The sequence below is a fragment of the Protobothrops mucrosquamatus genome, unplaced genomic scaffold (assembly GCF_001527695.2).
Source record: "Protobothrops mucrosquamatus isolate PMUCROS unplaced genomic scaffold, P.Mucros_1.0 scaffold1796, whole genome shotgun sequence".
NCBI classification, from domain to species: Eukaryota; Metazoa; Chordata; class Lepidosauria; order Squamata; family Viperidae; genus Protobothrops; species Protobothrops mucrosquamatus.
Genome location: NW_015387934.1, coordinates 91,025 through 109,939, shown reverse-complemented (window position 1 = coordinate 109,939; position 18,915 = coordinate 91,025). Strand labels below are relative to the sequence as shown.

General features: G+C 43.1%; 1 protein-coding gene across 1 annotated transcript in view; it reads right to left on the bottom strand.

Moving 5' to 3' along the window:
- Window positions 1-451: 451 nt before the first annotated feature.
- Window positions 452-18,915, bottom strand: part of GTF2IRD1 (GTF2I repeat domain containing 1) — an 80,197-nt gene continuing 61,733 nt past the window's right edge. Inside the window, exons 23-27 of the mRNA XM_029285511.1 lie at window positions 13,476-13,553; window positions 11,689-11,881; window positions 8,003-8,040; window positions 4,918-5,057; window positions 452-707 (exon numbers count right to left, since the gene is read on the bottom strand). Coding sequence (XP_029141344.1) covers window positions 639-707; window positions 4,918-5,057; window positions 8,003-8,040; window positions 11,689-11,881; window positions 13,476-13,553 — 518 coding nt within the window. The 3' untranslated portion in view covers window positions 452-638. The remainder of the gene's footprint in view (window positions 708-4,917; window positions 5,058-8,002; window positions 8,041-11,688; window positions 11,882-13,475; window positions 13,554-18,915) is intronic.

Genomic DNA, 18,915 nt, shown 5'->3' with positions numbered 1-18,915 from the left:
ACTCTGAGCTGAACTAGGGGAGACAGTCCCCCCTTGTCTACATAGCTGACCCCCCAGTCCCGTTTCCCAATTGGTATTGTTTTTCAGGGATATAAAAACAAGAGAGATTATGCCTCCAATATGCTGGATGCACCTATTTATTATTTTTTTTTAAATCTTTCAAAATCCAAAAAGGACCCTACATTTTCAAGCACACCTCACTGCCTTGCTTCCTTTGTATATGCCTTTCCCCTAAATAAGGTTCACAGTCACAGTACCTTCTTTATCCGGGATAGATGTACCAGTGAATTGGTTGGATAAGCACTGATGTGCCAGCAAGTTGGTTGGATAAACATTGTTTCTTTGTTCTTAGCAAATAACCAATTTATATTTTGATCTTAAATTCTTGACTCTATGTGTGTTGAAGTATGCAACCGTGGTGAAGAATAACTTTAAACCGGTTTTTTTTCAGAGCAAGGCAACACTTCCTTTCTTTTTTTTATTCAAAAAGGCCCTGGTGGCAGGAATATAGTGTAAAAATCATTGGAAAAACTAAAAGGCATTGTTACATATTGGAATATACACTTTGTACAAAAAAAATTACACATCACGAGCAGTTCTCTCTTTTTCTTTGAGGTTCATCTGCAGAAGATGAGGACTCAATAATTCATAGGTCCTGGGATCTGAACATTGAGACCCCCATAGTCCAACATGTACATCGGCCATTGCTGCAGGGATAAAGGAAGAGGGAAAAGGCATTACAAACCGTCTATTCAGAAAAAGAAATTTAAAAACTCCAACACAGAGCAACTGCTGCCTCGAGCAAAGACTCTGCATATACTAACTATAGCTACATTTAGGAAGCCTTTTGTTATTATGCGTTACTTAGAGTTGGGCTGAAAAATCATTCAGGTTTTTTTTAATCATATGTTATTAAATAAACGACATTTTTTTAAAAAAGTAACCTCCTCCCCCAAATTAATCAGTTGAACTGCTTTATTCTGTCCTGTTTATTTATTTAATCTATATGGCCACCCATCTTACAGATGTGGCCCTGTCTAAGAACATGTTAAAAATAATACAAAAACACTCCTATTAATGACACATTAAACACTTACAATCATTACTGGGAAGAAACCCACCAACACGCTCAATAATACGCTTTTATTTCACAAGCCCTTTAACCTCCTAACACCCATGCCTTGGAAAACATCCAGGTCTTCAGTGCTTTCCCAAATCTAATCCTAGTGGAATGGTGGTTCCAGAGGGCAAGTGCTGTGATACAATTAGATTCCAGGAGATGGCATTATTTAATTGAATGGACCCAAAGAATGCCCATCTTGTCTTAGGTTCAGAATGATATACACCATCTACTTTCCGTTAAGCTCTCAGGTGAAGAGGTATAGATGTGATATTATGTTATGTGATCATTTTAAGGATTTTACATGGCTTCCACAAACTCTCTTGGAGGGTGTGATGGAATGTTGTCCAGATCCCCCGGAGGGAGGGGGTGCATTCCAAAGAAGCAAGAGACATTGCAGTTTAGATAGTTTGTGTGAGAGAAAGAGAGTGAAGACGGCTCCTCCCTAACAGCTCCCAGAATATAGGGTTCATGGTGCAAGTCACCTGATTTAGTCTGATAATATTTCTATTAGTGAGGAACTATAAAGAAAACTGCTTAGAAGAATTTCAGTGAATCTCTCTTGGGGTTTGGAGCCTTATAGAAGAGATGGTTTCTCTATTTTTTACATTATTTTTAAATTGTTATCCTGGGTGATGTTTTTTACTTGTCTTAGCCACCTGGGGGCAATATATAATTTGTTTTATTTGGAACTCATCAAATATAAGTAGGCATTGACCCTATCATATGTCATGTACACCTGTAGTCTATGTCCACCTCATCAGTGTCAAATTTGTTCTAAATACAAATGTGTTTTGCTTTCTGGTCTAAATACCGGAATTCTACTTTTCAGACATTTCTTAATGTACAGGATGTGCATTTAAAGTTTTTATACTGAGCTGCTTTGCAGCATTGTCCACAAGGAAGTGATCAAAAAAGTCAAGATAGCAACTGTACACAAAAAAATGGACAGGGCCTTGGCTACAGTCACGGCTGCCATCTTGACTTTTTATTACCTTCCCCACGAACACCTCTGTCCCTTTGCCTTGTAAGCAAAGCAGAAATGTGAAGTTCTCTTGCCCGCTCTTCCAGCGATGTAGGATTCTTCTCTTTCTTTGGCATCGCTCTCTTTCTTTGTTGCCTCTCATTAGGACAAGCCTTATACTGACCTTTTCACTTGCTGGACAACACCGCCGCCTTTGCCTGACAGCCAGAAGTGGTGGCACTCTCCAACAAGCAAGGAGGTAAAAACAAGGATTGCGGCAGTAAGAGGCAGCAGAACCTACTATAGGAATATTCCTTTTGTAGAATACCTTCTGCAAGGTCAGCCTTCCTACTGGAGCCATACATCCCAAAAGAAAACATTGGCTGCCAGGCACATTTCTGCCTTCTCTGGTAGCCAAAGGAGACACTACCACTACCACAGAGGAAGAAGAAGAAGACATTTCGCTTCTCATCCAAGAAGCTTCATCCTTTCATCCCCAACCGTCCAATCACAACTGATGGAGCTTCCTGAATGAGACGCGAAACAACTTCTTCTTCCTCAAGGAAAAAACCCGTCCAGTTGCTTTTTGAAAAAGCACCACTGAGACCTGGATGACTGAGAATCATAGACCAGAGATCTCTATAGACCAGAGACTGAGTGCCCAAAAACTGGCCCCGCCCTTGCCCGACCCCCTGCCCCGCCCTCACCCCGCCTGCCCGCAGGGCCACTCACCACCTCCAGGGCCCGCCGCACATCGCCCAGGCAGCCCAGCAGCGCCATGGCAGCCATGCCCTCTCCCCGCACCCTGCAGCATCAACTGTGCACTATGGGGTGTGAGGGCAGAGTCTTGTCTATGCTGCCTGGCTGCCATGTCCTTGGCTGCGCTGCTCCACGTGGGCCACGCTTGGGGGCGACTCTCCTCCAGGGGGGCTGCTGGTGAGGGGGTCTCGGGGGGAGGCAAGTCTGGGGCAATGGCACGTGTGCCCACAGAGAGGGCTCCGAGTGCCGCCTCTGGCACCAGTGCCATAAGTTCGCCACCACTGCCATAGACTCTCAGGTTCTTCCTCAACGGAAATCTGAATGTTCACAAACAAGAACATTTCCACTCGAAAATACCAGTTTCCCAATGTGTCTTTTTGATCCTGATGGTCTCCCAACACGACCTTCAGGCAGGCCATTGGGTTGGGTTGGGGCCATTGGGTTGGGTTGGGGCAATGAATCTTAAAGGTTTGACCTGGTTTACTTTCCCCTATATCACCATGAGCATTAAGAATCATCTCCAGAATCAGTACTAAAGCAAAGGAAACAGGGAAGATTGGGCAGAATTGTCCATTGTGATAGGATATATCTGCACAATGATTCTTCTCACTAAAATGCCCAGTTATTGCAACCTGGCATTGGAAGGGTGACTCCTGAAGACTGGTCATCTCATGACTTTCTGTTTGACATGAAAAGAGATACAGTATGACACTAAAATGTCTATGGGGATTCTCAATCATCCAGGTCATGGTTGTCCCAAAGATGCTTTTCCAAAAGGCAACTGGACTTTCTTGGTTTTTTTCTTTAAAAATGTTTCACTTCTCATCCAAGAAGCTTCACAATTGAAGAAGCTTCTTGGATGAGAAGCGAAACTTTTTTCAAAGGAAAAAAACCCAAGAAAGTCCAGTTACTTCTCGGAAAAGCACCTTCAAAAATTTATTTTTTAAATTTATTTAAATCGACCTTTCTTTGGAATACTCCAGGTGGCATGCATAGCAGTATCCTCTCCAATTTTTCATCACAATAAAAATCTTGTCAAGTTGGTCTAAGAAAGCCTGACTGGCCCCAAATAACCCAGAAGGCTTCCACAGCAAAGGGCAAACTTGAAACAGGCCTTCCTAGATCCTAATCCAACACTTTAATCATTACACCACACTGTGTTTGGGGCTAGAAGGATTGTTTTGTGGTCTATATTCTGCTCTCAGGATAATCTATGCTCCTTTTGGTCCCAGAGTCTTATTTAGGACCAGTTCAAATTAAAAATTATGTTCTGCTTTCCTTGTTCTTGGGTAGAGGCAGTCCTTTCTTTTTGTCCTTAGTGTTGGCTAGGACTTCATCTTGGGTCTCTCAGAATATGGTTCTCAAATTAGCACTCACTTGGATTGAAGTCTACATCCACACCAGCATCTGCTCAAATATCTGAATTTTGGACAAGAAGGGGAGGAAACTAGGTGCTCCTGTTTTGGTTGGATGACCAGCTCTCTTCCCCCTGTGGTAGCAACCTAGGCTTCAAACCTGCATGACTGTCTGGAAGCAGTGTTTCTCAACCTTGACAATTTTAAGGCATGTGGACCTCAACTCCCAGAATTCCACAGCCAGCAATGCTGGCTGTGGAATTCTGGGAGTTGAAGTCCACATGCCTTAAAATTGTCAAGGTTGAGAAACACTGGCTCTGGAGGTATAGGGACACAGTGAGTAGCACTGCAATGTGATCTAGCTGAGGCACACTGTATCCAGTTTTCCATCCTTTCTACCCCCCAGAGTTTGAATGATCACTTGCATAAGCCTGATCCATATTGGCTCAATATGAAAAATTATGGCCGGCTCCCGGAGTCTCTGGGAACGAAGGCTGATAGAGTTGGGGGGCGGCGGGGTGGGGGTGGAATTACTTGGCAAACCCAGTTGAAAAGATCAGAGGCTGCTGCCTCCGGTCCTGGTGACCAACCCAGATTGGATCCTCCAGATGAATCTTTGCCTGCAATCTGAAATCATGATAGCTTAGACAATATACAGTAATTCAGGCACAGACTGATGCCTTCCTCCCTCAAAACCAAGCCCCAGTGATTGTATTTACCACAAGTGAGATCTGATTGGTTGATGAGGTGGACTCTAGATTTGACGAGGAGGAGGATGACGAGGATGACGATGAGGAAGAGACAGAATTCCCTTCTGAGATCCTCTTCCGCTTCCGTTTAGGAACGATGCTGTTGTTTTCTAGTGGCATTTCAAAGGAGAGCAAGAGTTTTAACTGGGATGATTCTTCTTCTTTGTCTCTAACATCTTCTCCATAAATGTAATGGACAAGCCTCCAGAACATTAGCTATGGAGAAGTGGTGTGCTAGAGGAGGAGTTAAGAACCTCTTCTCCTCTACTTCAAACCATACATTCCTCATACAACATTTTAGCAGAGACACAGTACTTAGATGAGGCTTCCCTAACCAGCTTCCGTACCTTCTGGATACATGGGATTGCAGCTTCCAGAATTCATAAGTCATTTGGCTCAGGAACAATGGGAGCTGAACGCTTGGTTGGAGACGGCATATCTGGGATTTTGGCCTCTACCACATAATGACTGCAAAGGTCTCAGACATCCCAGCCCCATATGCCAGTTGTCCCCAGGATGATGCTAGTCATCATCCATTCCCACAACATCTGGCGTGGGCTCATGGTAGTTGTAGTCCAACGCTTCTGAAAGCAAGAGGATGGAGAAAGCTGCCAAGTAGGTGCCCTCAGAGGACAGTCTTCCTGGAGCAGGGAATTAAAGACCCCGTGGCTGCCTTGGTTTGTTTCTTTGTGGCTTATCATATTGCTATGAGCTCAACACAGTTGCCTCAATTATGGATTGTACAAGCCTAGAAAATGGATTTGGTCAATAACCAAGTTAAGTAACTTGGTTGAACTGATTTGTTAATGACCTACCACCTTCTCTCTGGCTGAATTCATATAATGCACTTAACTTGGTTACTGGCTTAATCTGCTTTTGCACAATACATTAGACCATGAATTACCTGAATGGGTTGGGCTTCTGCAAAAACGTAACTCACCAAAAAAGAAAACTAACCAAGGTTGAAGCTAACTAAGCTTAGCAAATTCTGCAAACGCAGCCGCTGTCTAATTCAATGTTTCTGCAAACCCAGCCAGCAAAGATCCACAAAAGGAAGGGCTTGTTTCTCTTGGATACAAGCCTGTAATCTAATCAGACGTATTCCCGAGCAGATGGTGTCCATTGGGAGTAGTATTTTGTCCTGATTTCCAGAAAACGATCCTCTGTCTAAAGGGCTGTCAAAGTCAGCTTTAAGATAACATTTAAGAGTAAAGCAGAAGAAACAGAAAAAAACAGGCATCTGCAGGGAAGGTTTAAAACAAGTCAGAATTTTAACCGTGGCTGCAGAAAGGAAGCCCGGCTCCTTTTTTACATATGCCATCTGCTCACAACTGCCATTTTGGCTTTTCTGACTTCCCTTGAAGATATTCCTGGCGAGAGGCCCTTATCTTGATCCTTTTTAGTGAAATCATCTGGTCCGAATGACAGTACAGTATTCCCATTTAAACCCGGGACGGTCCTGAACCTCATTTTTATGGCTCTTATGCCAAAAACTAACAGTATGGTTTCTCACTGTTTTGAGTTGCAGAATGCAGAAACACTCTAATCCTAGTGTGACCCAGGTCCCACGGGAATGGGACAATTCACCACACGACAATTCAATGTGGCCAATTTGCCGCAGCACTCGCCATGGGACAACTTGCCATGGCCAATTTGACACGGGACTCGACACGGGACAACTCGACGTGGCCACAGGAAGGCCACTGTAGAGCAGAAGTGGAACTGCAAATTCCAGTAAGCTCGACGATGGCTGCAGCGGTGCTGGGGGAAGAGGGAGAAGCGCCTGTCCAGGGCAGCCAAGATGGGGGAAGCACACCTGTCCTTTGTTGTGGCAGCATCATTCTGGCTTGCACTCCCTTCTCTACCGGGAGAAGTTGGAGGTTGAAAATGATGCTCAGTGGAGAAGGAGAGCTCCCATGGCTGTGCAACACCAAGGATGCTCCGTAGCTGACTTTCCCTCCGGTCTCGCTTGTGCCAGATAAGCTGCCCCCATCCTGTGGCTGCGTCAATTCCACTTTGAGTTGTCCTGCAGCAAGTTGGCACATCGAGTTGTCCCACGATGAGTTGGCCAAGGTGGGTTGACTGCGGCAATTTGGCCATGGCAAGTCGTCCTAGATCCCCTTTTGGAGTCACTGCCCTTCAGATAGATCCTTTGGGTTAAGTGTAACCTGTCCCTTTGCAAAGGTTGCCTGCCTATCTTTTAATCAACCAGAATTATTTCCTGCTAGACATGTCCATGTACAAATCAGGGTCTACTTGTATTCAGTTTTCTCTAGACCAAAACAGACTTCATCCTGTAAATCCTTACGTTTTCCAATCCTTCCCGTTGAGGCTAAAGTAGCTTTAGGAATGGGAGCAATTATGAGCAAAAATGCAGCTGGAGGGGAAAGTTAAACATTCATTCTTGTCTTACCCTCCCCCCACACTCTCTTGAGCGAAAGGAAGTTTTAATTCGTCGGTTAAATACTTGTCAGTAAGTCTGACGTCCAAAGGTGAGGACTCCCAACAGACGGAGTCTGTAATTAGTCTGTAATTACGTCTTGTTGACATATAGTAAGGTGCTCATATCGTTTTTACAATATTTGTGTTATATCCGGGTAATATTTACCTAATTTAGAGTACCCTCAAATATGCTTTAGAACACAAAGATTATTCAAGATGTGGCCTATCTTTCCATCTTTTTTTTCATTTATTTTTCTTAAAAAACTAAGAGTCAGTGGGCATCATGTCATGGTATTATGGGTGCCTTAGGAACACGCAAGCCTTACATCATTCGCCTTCCCTTTAAGCAGATACTATTTTTAGAGATACAGCAGAAATGAAATCAGTTATTTTCATTCCCTTTGCCCTGTCCAGGATATTGGAGATGCTTTCTTCTATGAAGAACCCAAATCTTTAAATATCTCATTGGAAGCTTCCTGAAATGTGGACCAATCCTGCATAATTTAAAAAGAATCATAAGGCTCCTTTTACATGACTATCAAGAGGGACCCAAAACAAATATCTTTTTTTTTAAAAAAAAAAAAATCTCCTATTTTCCTATTTTTCACCTTACCTGGTGGTTTGGCCTCAGGACCTACGTCTGCAAATGGCCTGAATGGAAAAAGAAGAGTATGAATGAGATGGCATTTAGAAATTAAGGTTGATGACAATGCTTAAAAATATCTCCACCTGCTACCAGCTAATACTGATACTCTAGATCAGGGCTTTTCAACCAGTGGTACGGGTACCACCTGTGGTACATTGGCACCTGGCAGGTGGTACGTGATCATCCTAGAAAAGTAGTGGGGGAGGGGAATGAGCTGAACTGGTGGCAGCACCGCACAAGCCTAAGCGAGAGATGGCTGGAGCTGCAGGGCTGTCAGGGCTCAGCGGAAGCACCAGGATCAGTGCCAGGCTCCAGCTGGGCCCAGAAGAAGCAACGATCAGCTGGAATGTTGCAGCATCTCATTTCATTTTTTCATTTTCATTTTATTAAATTTATACCCTGCCCTTCTCCCGTAGGACTCAGGGCGGCTTACAGCCAGTTAAAAACAATTTAATACAATACAATAGAAGTTTTAAAAATCATTAAAAATAAATATATAATCGGCCGCTACTACTAAAATTTGGCTAAAACCAATTTAAAATACCCCTAGGCCAGTCCTGCCCGCTGGAACAACCAGGTCTTAAGGGCGCGGCGGAAGGANTCTCTGTGGGAGCGTATCGGCCGGTGGGAAGCAATCTGTGGCAGAAGGCGGTCTCGGATATAACCAGGTCCAATGCCATGGCGCGCTTTAAAGATGATAATCAACACCTTGAAGCGCACTCGGAAGGCCACAGGCAGCCAGTGCAGCTCGCGCAGTAGCGGCGTTACGTGGGAGCAACGAGTCGCTCCCATCACCGCTCCCGCGGCCGCATTCTGGACTAACTGGAGCCTCCGAGTGCTCCTCAAGGGAAGCCCCATGTAGAGAGCATTACAGTAGTCCAGGCGGGAGGTGATTTACATTCAGGGTCTTGTGATTTACATTCAGATGCTTGGCAACTGATTCATATTTATGACGGTCACAGTGTCCCAGGGTCATGTGAAGTGACCAAAACCTGCTGCAACCACCCAGCAGATGGGGAATAAAAACCAAACACCCCCCCACCCCACCCCCACTGCCAATCCTCAACAGAAATGCTCACAACAATGAAAACCTCGGACAGGAGGAAGAGCGCCGCTGGGCGGGCAGGCAGGTGTCTTGCTCGGCTGTGGCTTGGGGGGCACTTTTTTCAGTGCCATTGTAACTTCGAACAGTCACTAAGCAAACTGTTGTAAGTCGAGGACTACCTGTACTTTATCACTTTTTTCCTTTTTTTTTTTTGGATATCATCACGTTTTTGACACCTTGCTAGGTGACTGGTGGTACTCGGATATTGCCATATCCTAAAAGTGGTACAATGGGTGAAAAGGTTGAAAAGCCCTGCTCTAGATGAATCGATCAATCAGAATAGAGCTGGAAGGGACCTTGGAGGTCTTCTAGTCCAACCCCCTGCTCAAGCAGAATGCCTGGAGATTTGGAAGTTTGTATGAAACATTCTTCTAAATCAGGGTTATGAAACCAGAAAGCTAATGATTATTAGCTGTGGGCTTAATTTCAGTCAGTTCCGGCACTGATTTCAAAAGCTTTTGCAAGAGAGCAGCTCAAATCTTTCTCATCCTCTGTGCCAGCTGGTTAGGGCAGAAAAGAGGGACTCAGGAAAAGAGGAAAAAAAGGATACCACAAAGAAAAGGAGTTTTGTCACCTGCAGGTAAGTTCTCAACTTATGACTGTTTGTTTAGCAACCATTCAAAAATTATGACAGTGCTGACAAAAGTGATTTAAGACCAGTCTTCGCATATTTTTGACTACCACAGCCTCTCTGCTATGATCATAATTTGGGTGTTTGGCAACCAGCACGAATTTATAACAGATGCACGTCATCGCCATTTACAATCTTCCCAGGGAGCTTCTGACAAGCAAAGTCAATGAGGGAAGCTGGATTCAGTTAACGATCGTACAATCCACTTAACGACCGTAGCAAGAAGGTCATAAAATCGGCCATGACTCACTTACTATCTGTATAACGTAGTGACAAAAGCCATGTCTCCAGTCCCAATCGGGTTATAAACTGAGAACTATCTGTATTCTGACTCAGGTTTTGTCATTGATAACTTATCCCCATCTACCATGTGTCCCCCCCCAAATATACATCTCTTGTCCAAAGAAATTGGCTAAACATTGACTATAAAAAAAAACCCCAAAGCTTCTAAAAATGCCATGCATTTGAAATTAAGTTAGGTTAGCAAAATATAATTAGTATATTGTACCCCAAACAAATAAATTATATTACAGCTTCTATTTGTTAGTCAAATCTAGTATAGGTGGTCCTTGACCTATGACCACAATTGAGCCTCAAATTTCCATTGCTGAACAAGACAGTTGCTAAGTGAGTTTGGCCTCATTTTACAACTTTTCTTGCCACAGTTGTTAAGTGAATCACTGCAGTTGTTAAATTAGTAACACGACTGTTAAGGGAATTTGGCTTCCCCATTAACTTTCCTTATCGTGGATAGTGGATTAGTATTTATATGTTACTTATACGTAAGGGTGTAGGTATATACATGTCGTATATAGTATGTTTAAATGTGTGTTATGTATGTGTACAGTTTGAGAGAAAGCAACTAAATTTCATTTTTAAGGTGTGCCATTGTGCCCACAGTAAAAAAAAAATGACAATAAAGGTTATCTATCTATCTATCTATCTATCTATCTATCTATCTATCTATCTATCTATCTATCTATCTATCTATCTATCTATCAGAAGGTTACACAAGGTGATTACGTGACTCCAGGACACTGTAACCATCATAAATATGAGCCAGTTACCAGGCATCTGAATTTTGATCACGTGACTATGGGGAATGCTGCAATGGTCGTAAATGTGAAAAATGGTCATAAGTCACTTTTCTCGGTGCTATTGTAACTTCGAATGGTCACTAAATGAATGACTGTAAGTCAAGGACTACCTGTATGTTGTGCAAATCCAGCCATTAAGTAGCCAGCAAGAGCAGACTGACAGTAGAATCAGTGACCTGCAGAGAAGACGGGTTCAAGCCCTGACTAGACAAAGATATGTCAGGAAGGCTTTAGTTTGGGCTGTTGCATTGAACAGAAGGTTAGTCATTGGATGGGGGGGGGGTGGAGATGGTTCCTTTCAACTGGAGGATTCTGTGTGTGAGACACTATTGGGGTAGCTTAGCCTTGGATATGCCTAGCATTAGTAATATGCTGATGGTCCCAGATCCAGATCACAATATTGAAACTGAAGAGAGCCTTGGGGAGCAGGTGATGGGAGGAGATCTCAGCCCAGCCTCTGCAGATCAAACCGTCAAGCACAGTTGCTCTGTATTAAGCTTTTCTAACCTAGATAGATAAATGGTCTGCTGGTACAAAGACAGATTTAAATATTAAACGTCTTACTTTTGCTAATGTAACCTTTGGCAAATATGTTGGCACAGCAATCTCACAACTCTCTTTGGTGGGATTCCAGGAACCGCTGCCCTGGAAGTTTCTGGTACTGGGGTGGGGGGTGGGTGTTGATTCAATGAACTGTGTAGTTATATTTTAATGCCAGTAGAGGGCACTGTGACTTTACAGATCAATTAAACCAGCATAGAAATAATTGCAATAAGTAAATTCTGTAAGATTAAAAGGAAGGTTGGGAATGGAATCGTACTGGAGCTGGCTAGTAATTGCCATCCGGATCCGGTCACGTGCTTTCAGAATCTTCTCTAGCCGATGGATATCGTAAGTATTGGGATTCCGAAATGGGATATCGTCCGGCAAACCAGTCACTTCGATGGCATCAGGCGTGTCCCTGATCAGTTTGTAGGGTACCAGAACAGGTCGGTTCAGGCCTAAAGCTTCCCCTGAAACAAAACCAAAGAATTTTCACTATCACATCACAAAACAGAAGAAACCCACCTTGCTTCTCAATCTTATTCGTAGTTTCCACAATGTAAAATAATTCGTAGTTTCCACAATGTAGTCCTTGACTTACAACCACAATTGAGCCCAACATCTCTGTTGCTAAGCAGCACAGTTGTTCAGCGGTTCGCAGCCCACTTTGTGACCTTTTTGCTACAGTTAAACGAATCACTGTGGCTGTTAATTGTGCAGTCGCTAATCTGTCTTCCCCCCTTGACTTTCCTTGTCGGAAGCCGCTTGGAAGGATTACAGAGGGCGATCACACGACCCTGTGACAGTACAACTGTCATAAATACACACCAGTTGCCAGGCACTAGACCACAAGGATGCTGCCACGGTAGTTAAGTGTGAAAACTGATCATCTTCCTTTTTTTAGTGCTGTTGTAACTTCAAACAGTCACTAAACCAATGGTTTAAGTTGAGTACTATGTGTACGCTGAACCCTAAACTAACTGAATAAGCCAGGGGTAGGCAACCTTGGCTCTTTTATGACTCGTGGACTTCAATTCCCAGAATTCCTGAGCCAGCACAGCTGGCTCAGGAATTCTGGGAGTTGAAGTCCACGAGTCATAAAAGAGCCAAGGTTGCCTACCCCTGGAATAGGCTGAGTGTGGACAACATGATAAGTCGCAGATAACTGACTTATCAAGCTCAGAACTATTAAAGCTAAATTAGTGGTGCCAAAGTATCCACTAGATCTCTAACTGAGCTGATTGTCAGATGAATGCAGGATTTGAAAAGTTGTTTTTTTTTCAAATAAAGCAGGTAACAGCATTTCAACAAGAATTGTGTTGGGAGGATGGAAGGCTTAAATCTGGCTTCTCCCCAGGAGTCTTTATATAAGGTAACAAACCACTGAAAATGCTGTTCTTTACAGGTAGTTCTTGCTTACTGACTCTGCCTTGTTCGAAGCTTGAAGCTACAAATGGTTGAAAAAAAAACACCCCCACTTTGCAACCAATCCTCACATTTACAGCCATTGCAGTATTGCACCCTCACGCAATCACACGAGTTTTACAACCAACTTCCAACCAGCAGAATTAATGGAGAATGTGGAAGTGAAATTGCAAGTTGTGGCCACAGGATGTGTCACTTAACAACCATGGTGATTTGCTTTATAAAGGAAGTGGAAGCAATGTGATGAGTCCAGTGTGCTCTTGTGGGTTTTTTGTTTTTTGTTTTCCTTAGCAGCTGTAGCATTTAGTAACGCAGTTGCCGTTCCCAATTATGGTTGGTAAATGAGGACTACCTGTATATGATTTGCACCCTTTCGATCACAGAGTTCAAGGTAGTGCTAGTAGCTTTCCTCATCGGCAGCTTTTGCATTAAGTCTCAGAAAAGCCTTGTGGAAAAGATGAAGCAGAGACGTAGCGACCAGCCAGCCCACAATTAGGGGTCAAGGAACCAGAAATCCAGACTGAGAGATCTGCTTCTTTTGAACCATGGATCCAGAACTTCCAGCTGTGCTTTCACCATTTGCCCCCCCCCCAAACCTACAAGACAATCGAGCCTTATACTCAAAATAGAGCAACCCACCATATTTTTCATTGAACAGTTCTTTCACTTGCTCTCGGAGAATCACCTTCTCGCCCAACCGGTTTGCATCATCCTCATCTGCCGAGGAAGAAAAGGCCACATGTTTAGTAGTTCTTTCTCATGAGTATTCCAAGAGAATAGCGTAGCAGAGAAGATGTTGGACCAAGAGTGGCGGGTCCAAGCCTACCCTCACTCATTGGAAACTCACTGGATAAATTTGGGCTGATCATTCTCTCTCAGCCCTACCTATCCTATAGGTTTCCGGCAGTGAAAAATTGGGAGGAAAATGCATTGCCATTTTGTGCTCTAAGTGTCTTCAGTGGTTGAGGATTTGGGGGTGTTCCTGTGCTTCATGTTCTCAAATGTGAATTTAAACATAACTTTATGAACACATATTACAATTTGCGGGTGTTTCCTGTCTCAAACAGCAAGAAAACCTGCCTCTGACTTTCAGCAAGTTTGGTTTTGAAGATACTGCTGGAACTGTAGGTAGCTTTGGGTCTTGGATTGCCACAGATGGACTAGAAGACCCTTCTCCAACCTGTGTCCTGAGTCTTTAGGATTCAGAACTCTTAGGCAGCATGGGAGATACAGAGTAGCCCCCTATGGAGGGCATCACAGGAGTGTCTGGTCAATGAATATGCAATCAACAAAACAATCTTCCTGACATTTAAGCCAGGAGTCCGCCGACTATAGGGGGAGGTCATCCCAAAGATGCTTTTTCATGAGGCAACTGGACTTGAAAGTCCAGTTGCCTCGGGAAAAAACATCTTTGGGATAACTATGACCTGGATGACTGAGAATCTCCATAGATATGTAGGGGGAGGCGCTTATCTCCGTTTCAAGGACATTGAGCCAGCGGTCTCCAAAGACATTTCCACATCATGGAAGCACTGTTACCTTCCCACCACAGTGGTACCTATTTATCTACTTGCATTTGCATGCTTTCAAACTGCTAGTTTGCTAGGAGCTGAGGCAAGGACGGGAGCTCACTCCATTGAGTGGTGCTTGGGTCTCGAACCTGAACTGCCAACTTTCCAGCCAAAAAGCCCAGCGTCTTAACCAATGAGCCACTGTGCCACCCCCTTTAGGCCAGAAGGATGTAATTTAAGCTCCAGAGAAGTTTCAAAAGCTTTGGATGCAGCATCCGGACTTTCCATCCAGACACCAGGTTGTTCTTTAATGGAATAGAAAGGGGAAATCATTCCAGACATAGCTAGAGAATGATCATATTCAATCAACTGAATAAATGGAAGGAAAATAAACAGCTTTTCTCAGAGTCCTGTTGCACTAAGGGCCAACATACTCCTGTCAAAGATCAAGCATTCCTACTACCTGTCTTGATAGAAGAGAATAATTGTAGTTCGGGGTTGAACTGTGGAGTCTTTGGTGCTCTCTGAGCTTGGTTGTTTTCTTGCAGGCCTTTCATTACCAAACTAGGTAACACCATCAATGCTGCCTGCTAGCACTGTTATCTAGTTTGGTAATAAAATGTCTACAAGAAAACCACCAAGCTCAAAGATCACAAGGGACTCGGCACCATCTCTCTCTCTCTCTCTCTCTCTCTCTCTCTCTCTCTCTCACATACACACACACACACACACACACACACACTGCCCCCTTAAGACAAAGATATCCAGTTCCTACAACCAGCTCTTAGGTCAGGACACTGCACATTAACATCCTTATCTTTGGGTGATGAATTTATTCTCATAAAATCCTAGAATTGGAGGGAACCGTAAAAGCAAGAAGGTTTAGGGCCCATTTTGGGCACCAGTTTTAGTACTTCCCCCTTGAACATTTTTTCCTTACCCTGCAAGAAAGTATGGTGAGGCTAGAAAAAAAAAAACAAGTGAAGATAGCCAGGATAAAATCTAAGCTGTATTTACTTTTTCCATTTAAACTTATTTAAATGGGATTCTTATTCACTTCTAATGAAACACCAACTTAATTAAGAACAATTAATATGATTACTCCCAGGGTATTTAATACATTTCATCTTCTGCTTTACTAAAAAATTAAAATTCAGTGGCAACTTTCAATTTCTGGGGATTACATTACAGAATCCCTTACAGAAGGACTACACTGTCTGATCCTGACTCCATTGCCCAACCAAATCCCTACTCGAAAACAAGAACCCACCACCCAATTAGATCACTGGCTGTATTGCTACAGTGCTCAAAACACACGCAACGTCAGATGTTCCTCTGTACTCCATGTGAAATCTTATCTGCTATGGGTACTCCTCAACTTACAACCATTTAGTGACCATTCAAAATTCCAACGGCACTGAAAAAAGTGACTTATGACTGTTTTTCACATAACCATTGTAGCATCCCATGGTCAGGTGAGCAAAATTAGGATGTTTACCAACTGGTTTGTATTTATGACGGCTGCAGTGTCCCGGGGTCATGTGGTCACCTTTTGTGATCTTCTGTCAAGCAAAGTCAAGGGGGAAGCCAGATTCACTTTACAACCATGTTACTAACTTAACCACTGCAGTGATTCGCTTAACAACTGTGGCAAGAAAGATCGTAAAATGGGGAAAAATTCACTTAACAATTCTCTTGCTTAGTGATGGAAATTTGGGACTCAATTGTAGTCATACGTAGAGGACTCCCTGTATACCTTAAGGTCCTAAGATCTAGTCTTGTGACTCAGACAACAGAATGTGTTTGTTCTCACATTCATTTCTCTCCAGTGTGCTACCCTAGAAGGAAGGGAACTGATAAGGGCTCAAATGTATACTGCAAACAGCTCAAGTTATCTCCTGGTTCCCCAGCAATGATGGCAAATATTTAGTTAAAATTAACTGAAAAAGCTCTGCTGTATCCTATTGAATCAGTGGCCAATGAGCAGTTTAAAAAATGCTTCTATTTTTTTATGGATCTTTTTGTTCAAAGAAAGCCGATGTGAGATTTAACACTCCTTTTACCCAGTTCTGTCATCACCTTACAAACAAAATCTTTAAACTCTCCCTCATTTTATTCTTTGCAACAACTGCGATAGTGACCAGCCCAAAATTACCAAGAAAGCTCCTTGGTCAAGCAAGGATTTGAATCCAGATTTTCTTGGTCTTAGTCTAATACTTTAACTACTGTAATAACATTCTCTCTTGAGGTTCAAGTATAAGATTTTTTCCAACACAGCTTGAAAACTCCCGCGATTAAAACCTGTTTTAGGAGCAATTCTAAAATTTTAGAATTAAGAGGGGTGCCAATAGTCAGGCAAAGCTTTTGAAAGCATAAAAATATGCATGTTTGTAATGGAGTAATGCAAGCTATCTTAAGGAAATAGGTTAAAGAACAACTGAACATTTTAGTTCTTCAAACGTGGCTGTTTAGAGAGGGTGACAATGCATAATAAAAGTATTTTTTTTATTACGGTCACAGACCAGCATTACAAATAAGGAGCATTAAAAAAATAATAGTAATAGGGAAAAAGACAAGATAATATATTACAATTAGTGGTGGATTATCAATGGGCAATCAAAGTCTGCCTAATTTTGCAGACAATATAATAACATTTACCTATATTCAAAAAGACTACATCGTACTGATATGATAATAGCAGTTGTATGTAAAAAAAAAAAAGACCGATGTTCCCCAGTTATTTTATCAAGTGAGGTGTTAACAAGTGGTCTGTGAGTCCCTATAGATATAGAAGATATAGTATAGTACAGGGGTAGGCAACCTTGGCTCTTTTATGACTCGTGGACTTCAACTCCCAGAATTCCTGAGCAAGGCTGGCTCAGGAATTCTGGGAGTTGAAGTCCACGAGTCATAAAAGGGCCAAGGTTACCTACCCCTGGTATAGTAGGATGTGAGCAGATGACAATGCAGATGGAGTACAAAGACAACCTATTGTTGCTTTGGGACCATGATGGGTCAAGAATGGGATTCAACTTGATTTAGAAATGGGATTCTATCTATGGCAAGAAAGCGTTCCTGCACTGTATTGGGTAGTCTATAGGGGAAGATCGGTTGATTTAATGAAGAAGGGCCTAAAATCAGAATGGCAGAAGAATAAAAACTAACATGGATGTGGAAACTATCAGACAGGATTTGAGCAGGTGCATACTCAGACGGTCCAAATGTCAAGATGGCCATCATGACCATGTGAATGAAACCCCGGCTCCATTTAAAGTGGTGGGATTTTGATCATGTGATTATGGCATCAACTTGACTCTTTGGACTCGTCCCCTTGTGGACATATTTGGATCAGTGGAGTTTAAAACAAACCAACAAAACTTTTATTTCTCTCTTAACCCAATATTTCTTCCATCAAAATCCTCATACCTTACCTACTCACTAAGCCCTGTCGTCCACGAATGGAATTAATAACGTTCTCAAGAGCGATGGATGTTTAGGGAAATGCTAACGGAAAGAACCACAGTCTCATCAAGGCCATGGGAGGCTCTCCCCAATTGCTTTTAAGTGACCAATTAATAAATAGATAAAATTAGAAATACTGATTGGATTCATCCCAACATTCTCTTGTTTGGAATTACGAATTTCCCTTATCTTGCCTACTTTCGCCTTTGGGCAAAGCTTTTGAGAATTTCAGAAGACGAGCTTCTTTCTGGACTGTTTCTCCCAGCACTGTTCCATGGGACTCACATTAAAGCTAACATAAGAGATCTTATCTGTCTGGCTTCCAAGGGCTGGACAAGCTGCAGGGATGGTTTTGGGAAAAGAAGTGTGAACCAATCGAACAGAACTCAACAACGTCTTTTCCTCACTCAGCCCTACTCAATTCATTTTGGCAGAGTGTAGGTGGTAGCAGACAAAAGCAATGCAGAATAAAAATGTAAAACTAGGCACGTTACTGAATTTCATACACTCAGGCCAGTTACGAACAACGAACCATCAATTCATTATAGCCAAGAATTCGAAAATACTCTGGGTACATAAATATTACATATGGATTCTTGCAAGGATATGATTTCTAAAGTTCATCCCAATGGACCTTCGTGTACAATGGGATGTAGAACATAGACTAACAGGGGTGGAAAGGATCTTGGAGGTCTTCTAATCCAGTGGTTCTCAACCTGTGGGTCGGGACCCCATTTGGGGTCAATCGACCATTTCACGGGGGTCGCCAAGCAAGGCTGTCCGCCATTTTTTTGTCCACCATTTTTTTGTCCGCCATTTTTTTTCCCCTTTTCCGGTGGGTGCCTTACCTCCCTTGGGCTGGGCCAGCTGGTGGTCGGCCTGCTCCGTCTCTGCCGCTTGCCAGCTATGCCTCGGCCAGCACAGGGGGCGGAACCACGCATGCGCGGCGCTCCTGGGCAGGGAAAGTCCTCGACTTACGACCAGTTGGGTAGTCCTCGACTTATGACCGGTTTAGTCCTTAACTTACAACCGGTTTAGTCCTCGACTTACGACCGGTTGGGGTCGCGGCATTAAAAAGGTTGAGAACCACTGTTCTAATCCAACCC